The following is a 24,110-nucleotide window of genomic DNA, read 5'->3' as shown; positions in this document are numbered from 1 at the left end:
CCATCAAGTGTTTTCTTAAAATCACCTTGTCTCTACTAATGATATTTCATTTTTGTATTCAGCATTTCATGAATTTAACCATTCAGTATTTAAGTCTTTTTCTCAACGGCCACTCAATCTAGAGCACCAACATCTTCGCTAGCCAAGGGTTTTCGGTCCACTTTGCTCCCCATAAACCCTTGGCGGATTTCATTACGAAAACTCGGTGACAAGCTCCGTTTTATGATTGGCTGCAGCTGCGAGTAGCTGATCCAATCGCAGTGCTTGTAAATATAAACACATGTGTGATCTTTGGTAAAACATTCGGTGCTTTTAACAAGTTGAGACACAAGTTCTTGAGTACAGTGCCTCCCCAACGATGGTCTAACCAGATCGCTTTAAAAACCTATATATTTTACTGGGATTGACCATAGTTCTACAAACTTGTCAAGGCTCGAGTGATAGCATAGGAAGTAAAAATGGCGAATGTAGGAGTTGCCTATCCCGTTAGTATATACGTTCCTGCTTATGGTTATTGCTTTTAAAGGTTCAGTGAGCTCTGCTTTATTTAATTTCTTGGATCCGCAATATTCACGACAACGATAGCTGATTTTATGGCATGAAAGCTTTCGGCGACTTTTTCACTCCCAGTACAGGTCCTTACAAAACACTATGAATAAAACATCCCGTGCTTTCCCTAGGTTATAACTTAATTCGTATTTAATAGCATCGTTAATTATGTTCCGATATTCGGTAGTCAAACATGTTTTCAAGTTGTATTAATGCCGTAGTGTGTATATAACCTGTTGTTTAATTCGATTAAAATGTAAATATGCAAGGGGCGTAACTCAAGTTGCTCTAGATAGCGCCACCACGTCACCGAGTTTTCGTAATGAAATCCGCCAAGGGTTTATGGGGAGCAAAGTGGACCGAAAACCCTTGGCTAGCGAAGATGGAGCACCAAAAGAAATGGAGAATAGTCCTACCCTTATAGCATTCCATGAAAGCTTCTCGGTCATGTTTCTCATCAAATCTGTAGGTTTCTGGGACAAAGTCGGTGAAGCGTAACCTTGGTGGCCGACCTTTGGTACTCATGGTGACTCGCTCATACTCCTGCAGGCTGTTGAGTAGGCCGAGTTTGTTGGTTAACAGGTTGCCGTTTGGGATGTGGTTCACTAGCTGTTCCCCTGGAACCGATGAAACACAGTGTGGTTATTTAATGGGTTATCGCATTAGTAAATACTTCAAATGATGTTTTCAGAACTTATTTTATTTATATTTAAAATGAAAATCTATATAAGCAAAAAAAATTCTTTGTGGTTTTTTTTTATCACTTCTTAAACCCATCATTCAGTATTAATACATTGTAGTCTGATATCAGGTAGTCTTCTCCCAGTTCCCCACTACCCATACATGACCTGTTTTCTCAACATGCCATTGTGAGTGATACTTTGTGAATGCTCTTTTAGTTTAGCCTCGAGTCTGAATGAAATATGCAGCAGTTCACACAATGTTTGAGCATTGTAAACTTTCGGCTGCACACATATTGTGAATCCGATTACTTCCTGTCAAACAGAACTGGGTTTTTGCTTCCTAGCAACAGCTCCAGTTTGCTTTGCCATTCCTTGTATTGCCGTCAATTTCAATTCCTTCATTTAAATTTTCATGAGTTACACATACATTTGGAAAATTTTTATAAGAAATAAAGAAATGCCATTGAAGATGTAAGCATTATAATTACAGGGCACTGATTAATAAGCAAGTTACCCTGTTTAATTAAAGGGTCCCACTGTTGACTGGTTCTAATCAGGGGTCGGTATATTTTCACCGTCAACTTTAAAGATTTACCTTCTTTGAAAGCACCGTAATTGATTCTAGTTTTGCACTCCACCCATTTGAGGCGAAACCTCTCATCGTATTTGTCATTGGTTCGCTTCCATCCCAGACCAAGAAGGGGCGCCTCAACCCTGAAAGAAAAGTTTCGCTATCTTATTTACATTTCTCTTGATTTGTGAAAACTTGATGATAGCTAGGTGTTGTAAGGAACGGAACAAAATCCTTTCAGTTTGTAGATAAAGGACAATGACTTGGATTAGGAATTGACTTTAAACATTTTTTAAAAAAGCACAGCCTGACTAAAGCACTCGCTTTTATCATCATTGTAAATAGGATGCCTTCCATGTGATAAATCAAAACTTCAGATTTGTTTACCTATGAATGAGCCCACAGTTTACACTTGAGAAGAATAAATAGCATCATTGTTGACATAGAAAAAAGTACAAATATAATGAAGTTGCTAATTTACATATTAACTTGGAGTGAATATTTTTATTCAATAGTAAATTGACTTTATACCTGTACATTACATCAACAATTCAATCATATCTTTATTTTGTTAGAATAAGGTGCATTTTATGATCTGATAAATGTCCTAAAAATTCTATTTTAATGTTTTGATGCTTTAAATTTAAACAGTAAATAATCATTCAAGGCTTTTAGTCAAGCATAATACAAGAGTGAGTTTGTATGACAACCATTTATAAACCTTGGCTATTTATATGTGGCAACCATACACAAAACCTATCTAGTTTTGTATGACAATCCTTTATAAACCCTGGTTATTTGTATTTATGTGGTAACACAAAACCCGGTTATCTTATATGTTGCAACCTTTTATAAACCCTGGCTGTTTATGTGTGGCAGCCCTCTATATAACCTCACTATTTATGTGTGGCAACCCTCTATATAACCTCGCTATTTATGTGTGGCAACCCTCAAAATAACCTCACTATTTATGTGTGGCAACCCTCTATATATAACCTTGCTATTTATGTGTGGCAACCCTCTATATAACCTCGCTATTCATGTGTAGCAACCCTCAAAATAACATCACTATTTATGTGTGGAATCCTTCCCAAATCTGGGCGATCAATACACAGCAAAAACCATGGTAAAACCAAAAATCTAGTTTTGTATGACAACTTTCATATACCCTGGTAATTTATATGTGGCAACATAATATGTACTCTATAAAACCTTGCTATTTATGTGTATAGCAACCTTCCAACCACTGGGTATTAATACACAGCATTCCTCCACAAACCATAGCTACTTGCATTACAGCAACACTACTTATCCTATTATCAACAGAATCCTTTATACCCAAAGACTCCAAAGAAACATGAGACATCCCTCCACAAACGATGACTATTTATAAACAGAATCATTCACTCACAGACAACATCCAAAAGCCAGACACTTCCCAAACCTTAGCTACTTGATAACTTAGACAACCGTTTTCTAACATTGCTGTACAGTTGCCCACACTAACAGGCTCACTCCCTAACACTGACCTACAGTTGCCCATACTAACAGACCCACTCCCTAACATTGACTTACAGTTGCCCCCACTAACAGGCTCACTCCCTAACATTGACTTACAGTTGCCCACACTAACAGGCCCACTCCCTAATATTGACTTGCAGTTGCCCACACTAACAGGCTCACTCCCTAACATTGACTTGCAGTTGCCCACACTAACAGGCTCACTCCCTAACATTGACTTACAGTTGCCCCCACTAACAGGCTCACTCCCTAACATTGACTTGCAGTTGCCCACACTAACAGGCTCACTCCCTAACATTGACTTACAGTTGCCCCCACTAACAGACCCACTCCCTAACATTGACTTGCAGTTGCCCACACTAACAGGCTCACTCCCTAACATTGACTTACAGTTGCCCCCACTAACAGACCCACTCCCTAACATTGACTTACAGTTGCCAACACTAACAGGCCCACTCCCTAACATTGACTTACAGTTGCCCCCACTAACAGACCCTCTCCCTAACACTGACTTACAGTTGCCCCCACTAACAGACCCACTCCCTAACATTGACTTACAGTTGCCCCCACTAACAGACCCTCTCCCTAACACTGACTTACAGTTGCCCCCACCAACCGGCCCACTCCCTAACATTGACTTACAGTTGCCCCCACTAACAGGCTCACTCCCTAACACTGACTTCCAGTTGCCCACACAAACAGGCCAACTCCTTAACATTGACTTACAGTTGCCTACACTAACAGGCCCACTCCCTAACATTGACTTACAGTTGCCCCCACTAACAGACCCACTCCCTAACACTGACTTCCAGTTGCCCACACAAACAGGCCAACTCCTTAACATTGACTTACAGTTGCCTACACTAACAGGCCCACTCCCTAACACTGACCTACAGTTGCCCACACTAACAGGCTCACTCCCTAACATTGACTTACAGTTGCCCCCACTAACAGACCCACTCCCTAACATTGACTTACAGTTGCCAACACTAACAGGCTCACTCCCTAACATTGACTTACAGTTGCTCCCACTAACAGACCCACTCCCTAACATTGACTTACAGTTGCCAACACTAACAGACCCACTCCCTAACATTGACTTACAGTTGCCAACACTAACAGGCTCACTCTCTAACACTGACTTACAGTTGCCCCCACTAACAGACCCACTCCCTAACACTGACTTACAGTTGCCCCCACTAACAGACCCACTCCCTAACATTGACTTACAGTTGCCCCCACTAACAGACCCACTCCCTAACATTGACTTACAGTTGCCCCCACTAACAGACCCACTCCCTAACACTGACTTCCAGTTGCCCACACAAACAGACCAACTCCTTAACATTGACTTACAGTTGCCTACACTAACAGGCCCACTCCCTAACACTGACCTACAGTTGCCCACACTAACAGGCTCACTCCCTAACATTGACTTACAGTTGCCAACACTAACAGACCCACTCCCTAACATTGACTTACAGTTGTCCCCACTAACAGACCCACTCCCTAACACTGACTTCCAGTTGCCCATACAAACAGGCCAACTCCTTAACATTGACTTACAGTTGCCTACACTAACAGACCCACTTCCTAAAACTGACTTACAGCTGCCCACACTAACAGGCCCACTCCCTAACATTGACTTACAGTTGCCCACACTAACAGGTCAACTCCCTAACACTGACTTCCAGTTGCCCATACAAACAGGCCAACTCCTTAACATTGACTTACAGTTGCCTACACTAACAGACCCACTTCCTAAAACTGACTTACAGCTGCCCACACTAACAGACCCACTCCCTAACACTGACTTCCAGTTGCCCACACAAACAGACCAACTCCTTAACATTGACTTACAGTTGCCTACACTAACAGGCCCACTCCCTAACACTGACCTACAGTTGCCCACACTAACAGGCTCACTCCCTAACATTGACTTACAGTTGCCAACACTAACAGACCCACTCCCTAACATTGACTTACAGTTGCCAACACTAACAGACCCACTCCCTAACACTGACTTCCAGTTGCCCATACAAACAGGCCAACTCCTTAACATTGACTTACAGTTGCCTACACTAACAGACCCACTTCCTAAAACTGACTTACAGCTGCCCACACTAACAGGCCCACTCCCTAACATTGACTTACAGTTGCCCCCACTAACAGACCCACTCCCTAACACTGACTTCCAGTTGCCCACACAAACAGACCAACTCCTTAACATTGACTTACAGTTGCCTACACTAACAGGCCCACTCCCTAACACTGACCTACAGTTGCCCACACTAACAGGCTCACTCCCTAACATTGACTTACAGTTGCCAACACTAACAGACCCACTCCCTAACATTGACTTACAGTTGCCCCCACTAACAGACCCACTCCCTAAAACTGACTTACAGTTGCCCATACTAACAGGCCCACTCCCTAACATTGACTTACAGTTGCCTACACTAACAGGCTCACTCCCTAACATTGACTTACAGCTGCCCACACTAACAGGCTCACTCCCTAACATTGACTTACAGTTGCCCCCACTAACAGAGCCACTCCCTAACAATGACTTACAGTTGCCCCCACTAACAGACCCACTCCCTAACACTGACTTCCAGTTGCCTACACAAACAGGCCAACTCCTTAACATTGACTTACAGTTGCCTACACTAACAGGCCCACTTCCTAAAACTGACTTACAGCTGCCCACACTAACAGGCCCAATTCCTAACATTGACTTACAGTTGCCCACACTAACAGGTCAACTCCCTAAAACTGACTTACAGTTGCCCATACTAACAGGCCCACTCCCTAACATTGACTTACAGTTGCCAACACTAACAGGCTCACTCCCTAACATTGACTTACAGTTGCCAACACTAACAGGCTCACTCCCTAACATTGACTTACAGTTGCCCCCACTAACAGACCCACTCCCTAACATTGACTTACAGTTGCCCCCACTAACAGAGCCACTCCCTAACATTGACTTACAGTTGCCCCCACTAACAGACCCACTCCCTAACACTGACTTCCAGTTGCCTACACAAACAGGCCAACTCCTTAACATTGACTTACAGTTGCCTACACTAACAGGCCCACTTCCTAAAATTGACTTACAGCTGCCCACACTAACAGGCCCAATTCCTAACATTGACTTACAGTTGCCCACATTAACAGGTCAACTCCCTAAAACTGACTTACAGTTGCCCATACTAACAGGCCAACTCCTTAACATTGACTTACAGTTGCCCACACTAACCGGCCCACTCCCTAACACTGACCTACAGTTGCCCACACTAACAGACCCACTCCCTAACATTGACTTGCAGTTGCCCACACTAACAGGTGCACTCCCTAAAACTGACTTACAGTTGCCCACACTAACAGGCCCACTCCCTAATATTGACTTACAGTTGCCCACACTTACAGGCCCACTCCCTTACATTGACTTGCAGTTGCCCACACTAACAGGCCCACTTACAATGACACTCCATTTCCTCCGCCCACATAGAATGTGGGCTGCATGTTGACCGGCAGGCTACAACTCGGTAGTTTTGTGGAGCGGGTGTGTGACGAGGACTTTTTGCTCGGCCTCTCTTTGGCAGAATCCTCCTTGGTATCTTTGGCATCTTTGGCAGACTCACTTTTTACTGGGTTCAGTCCACTGTCGTGTTTGGCTGTTTTGCTGTCAGCGGTCTTCTCTTGAGCAGGTTTTTCAGTTTTACCGGTTGAGGTCTCGGTTTTGTTTGGGGTGGCTTTACCAGAGTCGGTGCTCTCTGGTTTTACTGGTTCACTTCCGGAGGCTCCCTCATTTTTCTTCTCTGCCGCAGCATCTGTAAAATTCAATTCAAGATCATAACAAATTGCTAACAAATTGATTGAAGAACATGTTTAATATTATGAATGCATGTATATCAATCACATTTGAGTCAAGATTGTAAGGCATGTGAATCTTAAGAAATGTTTACTTTTATCTTGAGTAAATCTTAATGTACAATGACTTTGTGATAAGGGAGATAACTGGAAGATATCCTCTATGAAAAATTAAGTTGAATGGAGTTTTTGGGGAAAAAAATTTGATTTCTCAAGGGATCATTTGTTCAAAATGATATATACATGCAGTAAATGTGCTAAAAATGAAAAGGCAATTACTCTATAAGAAAAGAACAATGATTAGCTTTGGAGTTTACGAGAGTCTTTTCGCAAGTCAATTAATTACTGGCACTTTACATCAAGTATCAAACAAGTAATAAAATGTTTGGTCTGCCAACGTATCAGCAATGAAAACTTGTGCAAATGTTTGAGCATATTGGAAAAAAGTTTCAATCGGAAAATGATTTCTAATTATTAATCAGATATTGTTGTCATCACATAGAACAAAAGGTCCTCTGTAGGAGCCAAGGAAACCATCCAAATATTGTTAGCCTCCTACCCTCCCATCACAGTTCAATTAAAGAATTAATGAAGTTAGCTTAATAGATTTCTCATAGCCCTGGAACAGTTGTTGACCCTGCAAATGAATCCTTTACACTTTTTGAAGAGAAAGGTAAAGGATCGGTATTAATAATCAATATTATATTCAACTGAAAGGATTTTAAAACTCGGTTCTGAATGCTGTATATGGATGCTCCAAACAGAGGCCTTGCAATTCAAAGTTCAAAGCCACTTTTGCTTCAGGAAGTCCCAGGTTTTTGTGCAAAGCACGCGGAGATATCCAGGGAAAATGCTGATTGGAAATGATTTTCTTAATAATAAAAAAAAAGCCTGGCACGGGGTTTTTAATTTTAATAATTGATATTCATATCTATTGTTTTCTATACTGCGGTAGTTCCACTCGATCTTTACAATTGTAAAATTAAATCAATTTCCCTTGTACACTGTTGGCTTTCTTGTGCTGAACTTTGATTATAGCTTATGTCAGTTCTAATGTAATAGTACAAATTTGATTGCTATACTGAACTTTCAGCATGTAATCACATTTAGCTAAACTGAAAACTTTCATGTTTAAGCATCAATCATCCCTGAAATCATTCTTTTAACAAGATGTTACAAAATTTCCTCATGAAGAATTGACTTTCAACATTTAATATAAAAGAATAATGTTGAATTAATAAATCTAAAGAAAATAAAATGAATAATCTTATTTTTAAAATTTTGATATCACAACATAGCATTAGCACAACATAAATAAAAAATACAGCTAGCAAGTATACATGTATTATAATGCATGCTTTTTAAGCTGTTTGAATGCACAAATGTAAAGGAGATAAATAAATTAAGAATTACAATTTCATAGAATAATGTTGGTTTTGATTTATTTTAATTGATTTAAGGTAAAACTGAGTGTTGAATATCACCATATAAATCATACATGATATATACTGGGGTATATATATATAATACCAGTGTATATACACCCCTTAAATCCCCATGCAGCATTAATGGTTATAAGAAAATTATGTGCGGCATGTAAAAATTAAGGACACTTTTGCCTACACACAAAACAATACCACTTCAAATGCCTAAAGATACCTACAGTACTAAATTATTCATTACACATGTATAACACCAATAGCCTGGTAAACATATAATTATACTGTGGATTCATCATTGTTCGTTGGGGACCAATGTTCATTGCTTTCCTGGGTAACCCTTGCCCAGGAATTTACATCCCAAGGAACGTATATACAAGCATATTTACGAAATAAAACCTACTACCAAAAAAATTACGTCGCCATGAACCAGGAAATTGTTGGCTACCCACAAACATTGACCCCACGAATAAAATGATTCCACAGTATTCAGCTTCCCATGGTTGTTGAGTCGTAGGTGGTACCTATTCAAGCTTGTACTTGCAGGACTACACAATACCTGTACGACTATATGCTTGATGATTTTCAAACAATATCAATTCAGACCAGTTAGTTTATATGGTAATTTTTCTAACAAAATTTGAATCATTCAGACATGTAACTTTATATACCTATAAATGTAATGGATCAATGACAATTTGAATTCATTAGTTTTGCAGCTGTAGGAAAAATGAAACTTGCATACAGTTAAAAAGAATTTCACATTTTGTCAGTAAATCATGTGAACCTACATATATTCAACCTAATTAACACCTGGTGGAGTGAGCGTAGGGGTGGGGTCATGGAGAGATGACAGGGTACTGAGTAAGGTGTACAGATCTAGGATTTTTAAAACATGAGGTCTGCATCACATGTGATTGTTGATTTAAACAATTTGAGATTCAGTGTCAGAACAGGTGAGAATCAATACATCCCTCCTAAAACCCTCTTAATTGTAATGGTTTCTGTGCACAATATCCATGTCTAGTATGAAAACTGATAACCATGATTCAAACGAGTGCTGATTCTTACACCCTTGAGATTAAGGTGACTATGTCAATCAGATCTTTTAAGAGACAGTTGCTGTAGTGCAAATATTAGTAGTTCACAAAGTCAAAGGTCAAGAAAGTTGACCTGAATGACCATGAAAAAGGATATTCCTTTCAGATGTAACAATGTTGAAAATATATCCCCTCACTGTCAAAGTTAGGGCACTCCCCACCTCTCTTACTGTATACACAAGATTAGATTTAAAACCTGTCAGGTTTGTAAATCCCTCCACCATCTACCACCCTCAAACCGAGTCCCAGAACTCGTAAATCTCCCGCAAACAAGGGGCAGGCTTACCCTTCGTGTCCGGGTCCTGCATGTCTCTGAGAGTTGTGTCCTGTCCTTCCTGTCTACAGGTCTACGGAAGCATAGTCCTCTAGCTCTAAAGCAACAGAAATCCACAAATATCAGGAAATCTCCATGGCTGGGACAGAACGGGGGCAGTTTCAGAGTCCAATTCTCCCAGAATTTCTTTATCTGTGACTGGAGTAGGCTTTCAATACAGTAGGGCTGGCCCGAGTTCTATCGAGTTTCTATATACAATCCCACTACCATTGGAAACAAGATTTAGCTCGTTACAACTCTAAAGGCCCAATTTAAAGTGCCAGGACATTTAAAATCCTCAGCCATATTGATCTGACTGCTATTGGGGTGAACGGTTTTCTTGTGCTAATTCTATTTAAATCAATATTTAGAAACGGAAAGATTTTATTTAAATTTGTTAAAGATCCATGACAATTAGGACTATATTGGTAGGCTCCCTGTGAGGGTTAAACAGGGGGAGCGCGGACCAAGATTATGGGAGTTTGCAGTCCCCCCTAGTGACACCCTTCTCATTAATATCTCTAAGATAACAGAGGACAACAGTGCTGGCAAGACAAACACAAACACCGCACAGCAATCACAGAAACTGGAAAGCTGTAGAATTTTTATTTCCACCTCATTCTATATATGCAAAGAAGTCAACCCCCCAAAAAACAACCGAGGAATTTAATTTAGTTAATCCCACATGAAACACAAGTTGGAGCATATCTTAGTGAGAGATTAGCGGCCGTACCTGTACTCTAAGTAGCCAGTGTTATAATACTGCCCACTGATAGGACCAACCACTAATTCAGAGCACGCCTCATTAAAGTTGACAAATTCATTTACCTGAGCTAGGATATTTATAATCTGCCACTTATAATAGGTACTTTTTTTTTTAATTTCAGAGATTAATTTGATAGAAATTCAGTCAGACTTAGGGAAGAACCTTGCTACCTTTAATCTCAATTTTTTATAAATATTTAATTTAATCACAGGAGCGAAAGATTCGATATTTAGCAATCTGGCCAAGTTAATTTTAGATTGCTGAAGTCTGCAATTACCTCTTAACATGTCCTCTAATTACCGGTGGCATTAAATGTTCACTTGCACAAATTAATAGGTGCATTAGTACAGACTAATGAATTCTGAACAGAAATAATGATTCTATCTTGAATACAGCAGATAATAATCAAATTCGGTGTAAAACTTAAAATAATTTAACACGGAAACCTAGCTATTTTGTAGTATCATGCTTTTTCCATTGTCTATTTAAAAGTTATAGAAAGTCCCATGCTGGAGAATGATTACACCAACATCTGTCTGTCTGCATCTTGATTTTCAAGCTTGCATCAACACCCTCCTTGCCTTCCTGTGTATTAGAATCTATTAAATTCATGAGTATTGAACTGATTCGTGGTACAATGTATTAAATGGTCTACTGATATACTGTCACTAAAACCAGTCAGAGCTCAGCATCCACTGATATACTGTCACTAAAACCAGTCAGAGCTCAGCATCCACTGATATACTGTCACTAAAACCAGTCAGAGCTCAGCATCCACTGATATACTGTCACTAATACCAGTCAGAGCTCAGCATCCACTGATATACTGTCACTAAAACCAGTCAGAGCTCAGCATCCACTGATATACTGTCACTAAAACCAGTCAGAGCTCAGCATCCACTGATATACTGTCACTAAAACCAGTCAGAGCTCAGCATCCACTGATATACTGTCAGAACTATCAGTATCATGCAACATGCTATCATGACACACTGTCAGAAACAGCATGCAGATTATCATTTGACATATGAACTGACCCCTTGTTATAATTTTGTTTAAACTGTTGCTTGTCTGTCAGAAATTGCATTGATGCATTAACTGAAATGTATCATCAGAAATCATAACATATCCTAATGCAATGCATGTCAGATCACCAATTACACTGTCATATAATGCTGTCACTGACACAGTGTCACAATGTGTTTCACTGACACAGTGTCACAATGTGCTGTCACTGACACATTGTCACACCGTGCTGTCACTGACAGTATCATAACCTGCGGTATCTGACAGTTTCATAAACTGCTGTCACTGACAATGTCACAATCTGCTGTCACTAACACCATGTCAGAACATGCTGTCACTGACATGGTGTCAGAACATGTTGTCACTGACAGTGTAATAACTTGCTGTCACTGAAACAATGTCATAAATTGAAAGTGCTGTCACTGACACAGTGTCATAATGTGCTGTCAATTTCTCTTGTACCTCTAGAAAGTGCGACACTCTCAGAATGTCGTTAGAATCTTAAGCTCAGGAATCTTATATAAACAAAATGTAGTTTATGGTTAGAAAAAACTCAGATGACTTGGACCTGCAGCTAAACAAAATGTTGAGAATTTATCATCATGTAATATACCACCAAATTTAAACAAATTGCCTGCAGCATAATACATTTCATGGTTATTAATAACAAAGAGAACAAAATAGGGAGTCTTTCTAATTTTTCAAAAATGAGGCATTAATCTAACCAGGGTTAGGCTTTCATGATACATCTGGACAAAGCAAGAGTTATCTCTCTTGAGTCTGATTAAATCCTATCACAAATTTCAAGCATCAAGGAAACATTTTGAGATAAGAATTGAAGATTATCACATAACTTTTTTCACAGTCATTGTCAAAAGGTTTCCTTCACACCGCTATTTTAAGATAATTCACCCAAATCAGTAACTTGCCACATTTATATCATTGTAAATTATTCCATTTGTTCAATCAGCTAGTATATATAGTTTAAATGTCTTGGTTTGACATCAGGCCTGTTTGACATATATCATATAATAGGCATTTGATAAAAAAATCGCAATGCCAACCATTCTATCAAAACAATAATAAACATCTTGCAATATGCGATGGAGAAAAAATCCATTACAATCTCACAAGCTCTGAGCTATATAGGGATTTCATCTTTTCAGGGATCAAGTGTGGTAAATTTTTAGGAGACCAGCTGGAATATACAAAATGTAAACGAGCTGCTTCCATTAGCATAAATTAATATACCACAAATGTAATGGACAGATGAAAGAACAGCTTAAAAAAACAATCAATGCTCCTCAGAGAATACTATGGAAACTGCTCTACAAATGTTCAATACATTAAATTAACATAAAAGTAATTCATCTGAACTACATTGGAAAATTGTTTCAAGTAAATTCCCTTCCGTGGTATTCCTTGCGTTGCAGCTGATAATGTTTTAATTACCCATTACCATAAAAAATTGAAAATTTTAGGACAAAATCAGAACAATATACACGTGTAAGCTAATTGGGTTCAATTCTTTAATAGAATATCTTTAACCACAAACTATACGTTTATTAATAAATTAGTTCTGCCTGTATTTCACCAGAACACAAGAGAAAGGTTACTATACATTGTACAAGATTTACCCCTCTTTGTCAGAATAGCAAGGATTGGAGTATTCATACAGAGACTGAACAGAAGCCCTTGATCCACACCAAGTATGACATAGGATGAGTGAATTATTCATTGATCCCTGCATTAGGTGGCACTTTGCATCATCGTCAGCCAGTCTTCAATTAGTCAGACCTGCAGCGAGAGCCCGGCATCATTCATCAGCGATGCAGCCCCACCAGTGAGCGGAGACTGAGCTTGGTGACAGGTGCTAGCACCAGGGCCCCATTTGTTGGAGGACGGTGACACCTAATTGTTAGCTTTTGTCCTCAGTCTGAGAGCCAAAGTAATGTTAACATCACTTCAAAATGTCTTTTTTCAAAAACCCTGTCAGTAGTTCAGTTTTTTCATTAATGGGTCTTTAGTTAAACGCAAATTGTCATCCCAAATCAATTTCCCTCTGAAATCATGACAAAGCAATTTTAGCTCTTTGATCAAAGTGTGCGTTTTTATTTATTTTTTTTTCAAATTCATGGACTTGCAGCAATGAAATGTTCAGTAATCAGCCAACCCACACTGTGAGCATCAAAACCTTGGATACCTTGATACAACACAATTTACTTGTACTTATTGCCAATATTCTTAGGGTAGGAAGCTAATGTTGACCTTTATGAATTTCAAATTCATATCATCAACATTTTGCAGCCTCGTCTTTCTCAAACTAGCCATCATAGTCCAAACTTTTCAGTAGAAAAAAATCTACATATGTATCTAAATATAGTTTTCTTTGGTCTGTCCCATGTTTGGTCTTAATGATCAGTTTAATAACGGACCCAGAATGCATTCTCCTTTTGAGACTGGTCCAACAATTCAGGAAACAATTAATATATAGCATTAGGAAAATGGACAATGTGTGTTCAAACTGGGATATGATAAAGGCCTCTTGCTGTTGTCACCTTTTTAGTTTTAATAAAATGACTGAAAAGTAAGCTAGTTAAAGTAGAAATGGGGTACAATTTCATTCCATTAGTATATTTGCCATCTAATTGATGAGCACTCTGGCAGGACATTAGAATGTGAACCTCGATCTGGACTAAGTTAATAGTCATGTTGACAGGCCAAGAGTAAATTCCTAATGGTCACCCAACTCCACGACTGACCAGACTAGTCTGTGCACTATTTATAGTGTCATCAAATCCATATATAGGCAATCTGGTCGTCTGAATGGACATGCCCATTCTACTGTCGTTTCCTGAACCAGGCAAACCAGGACATCTGAACTTTGGGGCATCAGCCCAAGATATATAGCCACATAAGGCTTAGTGGACAGAGTAGGACATTGGATCAGACGTGGCCTGCCAGTCAACCATCCCAACACCTTGACCAAATCGCAGGCCATACTACACATGCAGTCAGCCAGAATCAAAACTAAGTTTGTAGGAGTATAGCCCTACAGCCCACGCATTTAGACCAAATTGTACCCTCACAATGTCTTGGTGTGACTGCATTCAATCAGATGTTTTTCTATGAATTGATCTATTGCATAACTGTGTTGTTAATGATAAGCTGTGGTGAGATATTTGTGTTTGACAATTCAAAGACGATAGACCCAAATTGTCCCTCCTGTAGCGCTAATCTGCCACCACCATTTGATGAATAGCGTAATGCTCCATTTAGACTCGATCAAACTGTCTGAAGTTAATTTTCAAAACACTTTGCCTCTGAAAAAACATTTTACTTTTATCACAAAATCTTTTCACAGAAAAAAAAAAAATAATGTCCTATATGAAATATGTTATGTGATCAAGAGCCAAAGTGCAAATTTTAAAAACACCTCCATAAAGCTCTTTATTGGCTTTCCAAATGATCAAAACGGCCTATTCAACAAATTTAAAGCCTGACTTTGAGGGCAGTTTATTTAGCCAATAAATCTGTACCTGCCAATGACAGGGGTATTCTTCTCAGCTGATTTTTTATCAGTTGTGTTTCACTCAGTTTACTTGAAAGTGTAAGCACCCTCAACTCCTTTCACTATTACATAGATAAAACTGTATTAGAATGCCATTGCCTTTGAAATGAATTTTAAAACGATCGTAAAAATTGTCATTAGATTGGGTATGAATCCTCCTTTTTTTAATAACCATTTTTAATGATGTTTTGAGGAATGAAATGAAGAGACTTGGGCGACGTGTGTGTACATACTCTGGGTCACAGTTGGGCCATCAAAGAGCCTCATCAATATACAGCAGCTCTCCGCCGTAATTACCCCATGCACTTAGTCCACTGATGCATGGCACAAATTTTATATTACTATGGTAATCTATGCCTTTAGGGATGAAATAAATATTTTGTTTGGCAACATTGGCAAGCCGATCCATCTACATCAATATTAAATTTTTAACTTGCATATTGCTTTTTGTCTCTCAAAGGTAAAACCAGGGATTTAAAGTGGGATTCAACAGTGTGTTGTGTTTCTCCATTGATCAAGAAAATTGATACTGGCTTGTCTTTCATCCTTGTATAAACCTTTTCTATTTATCATTTCATTGACTGACACTTTATCAAAATTATCTCCCTTTGATTTACAGGGACCTCAAGCCTCATTCTGGAGTAGCCAATCAGAAATAGACTTCTACAAGACAGTATAAACCTTAAGGACAAAATCTGGCAACTGATTAGGAAGTCTCCATTATATTATATCTATTACCAGTAATTATACTCAATGTATTTTCTCAAATTAGTCTTCTGATTTCAATAATTATAAATGACATTAGTTATTATAGGTTTTGGATGGCACTCTATAAGAATTCTGGATATTTAGAATATTTAAAATATTTTAATCTTTAAGAGTAAAATGTTTAAAATAGATTGATGATCTCTATTCATTATTTTGTGCCACCTTATGACATTCTGTATGATGGTATCAGTCATTTATAACTTATGACTCATAACGATGAGTCCCCTCCTATAATGTTGGAGGAAAGACTTCTCACTCTCAACAACCCTTGAACCCATCCCCATGAGAGAGCCCAGATTATCTTAATTAATAATAATTCATTATTGTTTTCTACAGCTTCACTTGTGTAAATCATCTCATATCTTTTAAAAGAAAAATTGCTAGGATTTTTTTCTATTTTTATTTTTCATTGACAGGTACACATTTTGTAAAAAAACACATTTGTAAAAATTTATTGTAAACTCTCCTATATCACATTTTTCAGTGGACGGACTCGACCCAATCAGTGAACTGCCATACATCACCGCTGGGATGCACAACAGACGATACCCAGGACATGCCAATACAACATTCAACATTATTATAACATTCCGTAAATTCCTGCTTCTCAATATATCCCCTCCCTCTTTTGAATTTTTTGTTGCTGCATATGAAACCTAATATTGATCCATTAAACATTTTAAAAACTTTGAAATCATTTTTAAAATCAGTTAAATATCATGCAGTTAAAAGAAAAACTCAATTTTGTAACAAGTAAAAATAAACAGTAAACTTGTAAAAATATACATGCAAACCTTTTTTTAACTGGAGACAAGAGAAACAATAGCAGAAACCAAAAAATTATCTTTTGTTTTCTTTCTCCATTAAAAAATTCTTGTTTTATATAAATTAAGTATAGTTTTTAAAAAATAATCTTTCGATGTCATTGACAATTTCCAAGAGAGAGATGATGTCCTGATTCCTTCAGAAAAAGTGAGTGGACTGGGGGACAAATTTTGGAAACTCCATTGGGAGACGTCACTAGGACCTTGTCACAATCACATGATGAAATGCAGCAAAGCCTTTCTATAAACAAAACTCATCTATTGGATATCAAATGAAATTACATATTAATCCCTGCAGAGCCACAAAGTACTGACACGGCAATCAATCCCGACAAGCAGTCATTTCCTGAGGGTGTGGTTTCTGCATCTAGCAACAGATCATCACTGTCTACTGATTGAAGACCAGAATAGATTTAATGAGTTTTCATTGATTTTTTCCCTTAATTTTCATTACAAATATTACTACACCTTTAATATATTCCTCATTTGAACACAGAGAAATCCTGAATTCAATCCTACTATTACAAAATAAAAGACATCTAAAAACAGCAAGAACAACCAATAAATAACAATGTAACATTAAAAAACAAAATTTAAAAAAATAACAATAAACATAAATTATATAAATGGCTAATCTGGCAATATATAAAAATGCAAAACTCCTTTCCTACATAACACAATTAAACTGTAAACTTTGTAATACTGCAACAGAGTAACAGGAAGTAGCATCACTGCTGCTGACCTTTGACCTGGTTGTTCTGTTGGGCTGATAGCTGGCTGCCTCTCCCCTTCAGCATGGAGTTAGTAGCTTTAGAGAACACAGAGTCCGCGTTACTGCTGCTGGCACTGTTGTTCAGGTTCTTGTCGTTTTTGTCCACGATGACACATTTACTGACCTCAATAGCTAAGTCACCCTTTCGTATAGATTCTGTGGATGGATTGGTCGGTGTTGATGTCTCGGTTGTAGAATCACTCACACTGACATAGTTCAGCATGGAAGCCACAGAGCTGTTCTTGGACATAATTTGACTTTGCAGTCCAAGGGGTGTGGCATTAATATCATCCTCGTCTTCTTGACTGTCATCTCCTTGTTCATATAAAAAGTCATCATCATCATCATCTTCTTCTTCTTCTTCATCATCCTCCCCATCATCATCAAAATCCTCATCCTGTTGACCAAAGTCTTCCTCCTCCTCCTCCTCTCCCCCGGAGCCTTCAGCCCCCACCCCCTCTTCTTCCCCTGTCCACTGAGCCCCCTCTACATGCCCCTCGCCCTCCCCTACAACTCCTGATGCCTTCTCCTCCTCATTTTGTTTGTCTGTTTTCTCCTGATCCCCCTTCTCTTGGTTTGTAGTCTTGTCCTTTTTGTCAGCACCCATAGCAAACACAGACTTCTTGCTAGGATTGAACTTCCTTCTCTTCCATTTGTGTTCTTGGCAGTGGCTGAAACAAACAGTATATTACCGTAAGTGAAATCTTGATCAACTTTATTAAATAATTCAAAGTGGAAACAAGAGGCCCAGGGGCCACATCGCTCACCTGAGCAACAATTGCCTTAATTCTGATCAAATTAGCATTACAGTATCAAAATATCTTGACAACTGAGTACAGTAGATCTTGCTAAAAAAAAATTGAAAATCTGCCAATTTTTATCCACCTCTTATTTTTTGGTAAATACCAAGCCCCTTTTGTTGTTGTACCTCTAATATTTTTCTCTATTCCTATAAACCCCCCCCCCCCCCCCCATTTCGTGGCCCCACTATTCTCTAGGGAATCATGGTTTCATCAAACTTAAATCTACCTTTAATCTCATAACCTGTGCTTTCACACTAAGTACTGAGTTTTGGACCAAAAACTTTCCCAGAATATTTTTAAAGATTTTCTCTATATATTCCTATGTAAAAATTCAAACCGCCATCACGGTCCCGCCCTACCACTTGTGATTTTGCAAACTTGAATTTACACTACCCGAGGATGCCTCTACACAAGTTTAAGCTTTTCTGGCCAAATAGTCTTTAAAAAGAAGATTTTGAAAGAATTTCTCTATATATTACTAAGTAAAATTTCATCCCCCATTGTGGCCTCACCCTACCCCTGGACTATTATTTAAACAAACTTGAATCTATATGATCTGGGGATGCCTCCACTCAAATTTGGGCTTTCCTGGCCTAATACTTTTGAGAAGAAGACTTTTAAAGATTTTCTCTATATATAAAAAGGTATCCCCCATTGTGGCCCCGCCCTACCCCCAGGGACCATGATTTGAACAAACTTGAATCTACATTTTCTGAGGATGGTTACATGCCAATTTGAGATTTCTTGGCCAAATAGTTATTAAAAGAAATTTTTTAAAAGATTTTCTCAATATACTCTTATGTAAAAATTGATCCCCCAATTGTGGCCCCACCCTACCCCCGGGGACTATGATTTGAAGAAACGTGAATCTACACTACCTGAGGATGCTTCCATTTTAATTTGAGCTTATCTGGCCTAATAGATTTTGAGAATAAGATTTTTAAAGATTTTCTCTATATATATTCCTATGTAAAACCTGATCCCCCAATTGTGGCCCCACCCTACCCCCGGGGATCATGATTTGAACAGACTTAAATCTACACTACCTGAGGATGCTTCCATTTTAATTTGAGCTTATCTGGCCAAATAATTTTTGAGAAGAGGATTTTTAAAGATTTTCTCTATATATTCCTATTTAAAACATGATCCCCCTATTGTGGCCCCACCCTACCCCAGGGGACCATGATTTAACCAAACTTGAATCTACACTACCTGCGGATGCTTCCACTAAAAGTTGAGCTTTCCTGGCCTAGTAGTTTTTGAGAAGAAGATTTTTAAATATTTTCTCTATATATTCCTATGTAAAACTTGATCCCCCAATTGTGGCCCCATCCTACCCCCGGGGACCATGATTTAAACAAACTTAAATCTACATTTCCTGAGCAGCTTCCAATTTAATTTGAGCTTTTCTGGCCTAATAGTTTTTGAGAAGAAGATTCTTAAAGATTTTCTCTATATATTCCTATGTAAAACTTGATCCCCCAATTGTGGCCCCACCCTACCCCCGGGGACTATGATTTGAAGAAACGTGAATCTACACTACCTGAGGATGCTTCCATTTAAATTTGACCTTTTTTGGCCTCATAGTTTTTGAGAAGAAGATTTTTAAAGATTTTCTCCATATATTCCTATATACAACTTGATCCCCCAATTGTGGCCCCACCCTACCCCCAGGAACCATGATTTGAACAAACTTGAATCTACACTACCTGAGGATGCTCCCATTTTAATTTGAGCTTTTCTGGCCTGATAGTTTTTGAGAAGAAGATTTTTAAAGATTTTCTCTATATATTCCTATGTTAAACTTGATCCCCCATTTGTGGCCCCTCCCTACCCCCGGGGACCATGATTTGAACAAACTTGAATCTACACTACCTGAGGATGCCTCCACACAAGTTTAAGCTTTTCCGGCTGAATAATTTTTGAGAAGAAGATTTTTGAAAAATACCAACAAATTTTTAATAATTCTCAATTATCTCCCCTTTAAAAAGGGCGTGGCACTTCATTTCAACAAACTTGAATCCCCTTCACCTAGTGGTGCTTTGTGCCAAATTTGGTTGAAATCTGTCCAGTGGTTCTTGAGAAGAAGATGAAAATGTGAAAAGTTAACAACGACAACGACGACAACGACAACGACGACAACGACAGACAACGGACAAATTGTGATCAGAAAAGCTCACTTGAGCCTTTGGCTCAGGTGAGCTAAAAATAAATTTAAGCTTGACTTTTTTAAACCCGCCAATTGAACTTAGCACACACTGCTCTGAAGGATTTTTAACTCCTCATTACTAAAGCAATCATTTTCTGTCACAAAGTCCATTTAACTAAAGATTCAAGTTAATACGATTACATTTTCTCATAAATACATACTGAAAGAGGAATTAATATCCCCATTGTTCTAGATAATGTAAAGCAAGACATCACTATGTCTTACAGAAGAAATAAATATATTGGGTCGTGGCAACAGAAAACCCAATTCATCACCACTGGTACAAAGCCAACAAGGAATGTAGCAGGATTTGGAGCCGTTTTGTGTCCCAAATGTGCACAGGAATCAAAGGGAAGGACATTGGGAATTATAGTAAAAAGTAGTGATTTGAATGGATGAATGGACAAGTTAATACGAGTCCAACATGCAAGCCTGTCGTGATTCTATGTTTAATTAAGATTTTTCATGAGAAGATGTCTTCCATATTGCCAGCGCACACAAATGAAGCTCAACAGACATGCCACAATGTAATGGCTCTGCTGCGATGTGGATTAAGCCTACGTTTGATCACCCAAAATCCGCCATGTATATTTACTGAAGATGGAGCACTTGCAAAAGCCCCCCCCCCCCCCCCAAAAAAATTAAATTCTTACACCTTTTAAAAATAAGAAAAATAATCCCTATACATATTTTACCAGTTTAGGAGACTACAGTTTATCTCAGTATGGGAATGAAAAGATTTCCTGTTAATCCTACTTTACTACAGTAATCTGGTCCGATTCAGACACTGTGCTACAACAGGATAAGGAGAAACAAAGGAAGCAAGCAGAGTTGCTAGGTAACAGATAATAATAAAGAACAATATTAAGTTGCTGCTGCAGACTCCATTTAATTTCTTCCTCTTAATGCTGTCTTCTCCACATCTCCAATCACTTAAATTTCTATCTCCTACCAAGAGACTTGCTGGGAGCTTATCGCTTTTAGGTAAAAAAAAAATAATTCATCAAAAATTGATTAATTGCCGGACATAAATTCTTTTTATCTTTTGGATGGAGCATTAAGAGGATCAATGGCGGACAGACTAGCTCCTGTGATATAATATCAGTTGACAGACACACGAGGATTTCATATCCACAACAACTCCCAATTTCTTAATCTTTTCCTACGCATCATTAGGTCTGGCGTTAATTAAGCAGGACCTCCTGATACCGTTTCTATTCCAAAGGACACACACCAATGGGCTGTAAACCTGTCCTTCTTTTATTTTCTGTCACATGATAACCAACAACAAACACTGCATGCATTAAAAAGCTTTTAAGTTAAACAGTTACATTTGTGTGAGGTTTGGGGATCGATTTTGTCATCTTAATGTTAAAAGCTTAGTTTTAGGGTGATGGAGAGTACAGGTTTTATCTTTGACATTTGAAGATTTCTTCAGGGATGTTAACAATTTACATTTCTTTTCCTGATGGATTACGATAAAAGCATAAAGACATTGAATTCTGCTATGAGCATTTGTTGACTGGAAAGACAAATGCAACAAGCTAGAATACCAGTTTAACACCTTAAAATGAATATCCACCTGTAGAAAATTACAAGCAATACAAAGTCAAGATAGGAGACACAGACCTAAATGTCCTAGACTATATCTAAATAGCATATTGTGTTGCAGTATAAAATGTATTCTCATTTGACCAGTTCCTTGGCTTTAAATAAGTGCAACATTTTGGTTTGGCAACAAATCTGCATTGTGTGCATTTCTGGGGTTTGGTGACATATTGAGTGTTGAAGACAGACCTTCTGTATGTATGTAGCTGGCTCTTTGTATTTTATAGGTCTGGTGAGGTATATTATTTGTAGGCTGAGGACATTTACCTTTTGCATGTGCCTGCTAACCAGGTGTCGATGGACTTGAAGATGTACTGCTCGCTGTGGAAGCTCTTGGGTTGGAACTTGTAGTGGTCAAACACCTGAACCTTGCCCTTGTTCCAGCGGGCACCAATCGTCTTACACCCGTCCCCCGCCCAGATCTCCACGTGGGTCATATTATGCTTCTGCTGCCGAGCTGTAACAAAACGGTGTATAGTTATTCATCAAGGTTATACCAACGATATGTGTACAGTTATTTACAAAAAGCATACCTCAACAATAGAGGTACAGTTATTTATCAAGACTACATCCCAACAATAGAGGTACAGTTATTTATCAAGACTACATCCCAACAATAGAGGTACAGTTATTTATCAAGACTACATCCCAACAATAGAGGTACAGTTATTTATCAAGACTACATCCCAACAATAGAGTGTACAGTTATTTATCAAGATTACATCCCAACAATAGAGGTACAGTTATTTATCAAGATGTCGTGTACAGCTAATTATCAAGAGTACACCCCAACAATAACGTTAACAAAAGTATCTATCAAAAGGACACCTCTTTCTCCGTTTCTATACATAAATGTAAGGGACCGTTTAAACAATTGGGTGTATAGTACTATATATCATGGTTACACCTCATTCTCATTTTCTAATGATAAATGTAAAAGAACTTATAAACACCTTTTTAAAGTAAAATCAAATCAAATCTGACGAGGCTGAAGTTAAGGGGAGCTGTAATAACTGGATCTTTGCTATTGATTCCCCCCTCATTTTAAATGCTGAAATTTGATATATATCATCTAAACTGACATGGGATAACAAATGACAAACAATCACCTACATAATTGATTTTAGGAACTTGTTAACGCTGTGGACTGGAGGGATCCTAATGCCAAGGGGAAAATGAGAATTCTGCATTAAGTTGAAACAAGCTCTTCTTCCAAATCAGCCATTGTTCTGTTCTGTTATGAATTAGAACAACAGCGGCCAAATGCTTCAACGATACTTGACAAACAGGGACAGAGTTCTCAAAATATTGAATTAAAATTCTCAACTTACACAAAAACGGCTGTGTAGTGAGCTTTGCCCCATAAAAAAATTTACACTCTTCAATTAGATTCCTATCAGGTTTATCATGTTTTAAACACAAGCTACTCTTTTATTAATTAAGACCGACAATCAATCTTGCTGTATTTACTCAGCATTAGCTCCAAATCCAGCTCAACCAATTTAGCCTGTGAGCCATGCTATATCCTCCTTGTAACTTCATCAAGCTCTGCATACATTCAGGTACCCGTGCATTCCCGTCTTACAACACTGCAGTCTTTGTCAACGTCCCGAACAGATCGCTTGGCTACTTCGGGCCAATTACCTCGGCTTTAGTAAACTATGATAGGTATTTCTGTGGGGATATTTAAAACTACGTCCTTGAGTTGATT

At 38.4% G+C, this 24,110-nt stretch overlaps 1 protein-coding gene across 1 annotated transcript in view; it reads right to left on the bottom strand.

The window, feature by feature from the left end:
• LOC128188183 (uncharacterized) overlaps nucleotides 1–24,110 on the bottom strand; it is a 43,802-nt gene that overhangs the window by 5,296 nt on the left and 14,396 nt on the right. Inside the window, exons 5-9 of the mRNA XM_052859080.1 lie at nucleotides 22,667–22,856; nucleotides 17,750–18,450; nucleotides 6,809–7,160; nucleotides 1,828–1,946; nucleotides 966–1,166 (exon numbers count right to left, since the gene is read on the bottom strand). Coding sequence (XP_052715040.1) covers nucleotides 966–1,166; nucleotides 1,828–1,946; nucleotides 6,809–7,160; nucleotides 17,750–18,450; nucleotides 22,667–22,856 — 1,563 coding nt within the window. The remainder of the gene's footprint in view (nucleotides 1–965; nucleotides 1,167–1,827; nucleotides 1,947–6,808; nucleotides 7,161–17,749; nucleotides 18,451–22,666; nucleotides 22,857–24,110) is intronic.

This window comes from Crassostrea angulata, chromosome 6, assembly GCF_025612915.1.
Source record: "Crassostrea angulata isolate pt1a10 chromosome 6, ASM2561291v2, whole genome shotgun sequence".
In the NCBI taxonomy this organism is placed as follows: domain Eukaryota; kingdom Metazoa; phylum Mollusca; class Bivalvia; order Ostreida; family Ostreidae; genus Magallana; species Magallana angulata.
The sequence above is the reverse complement of the archived record's forward strand: the minus strand, read 5'-3'. Positions and strand labels throughout refer to the sequence as shown.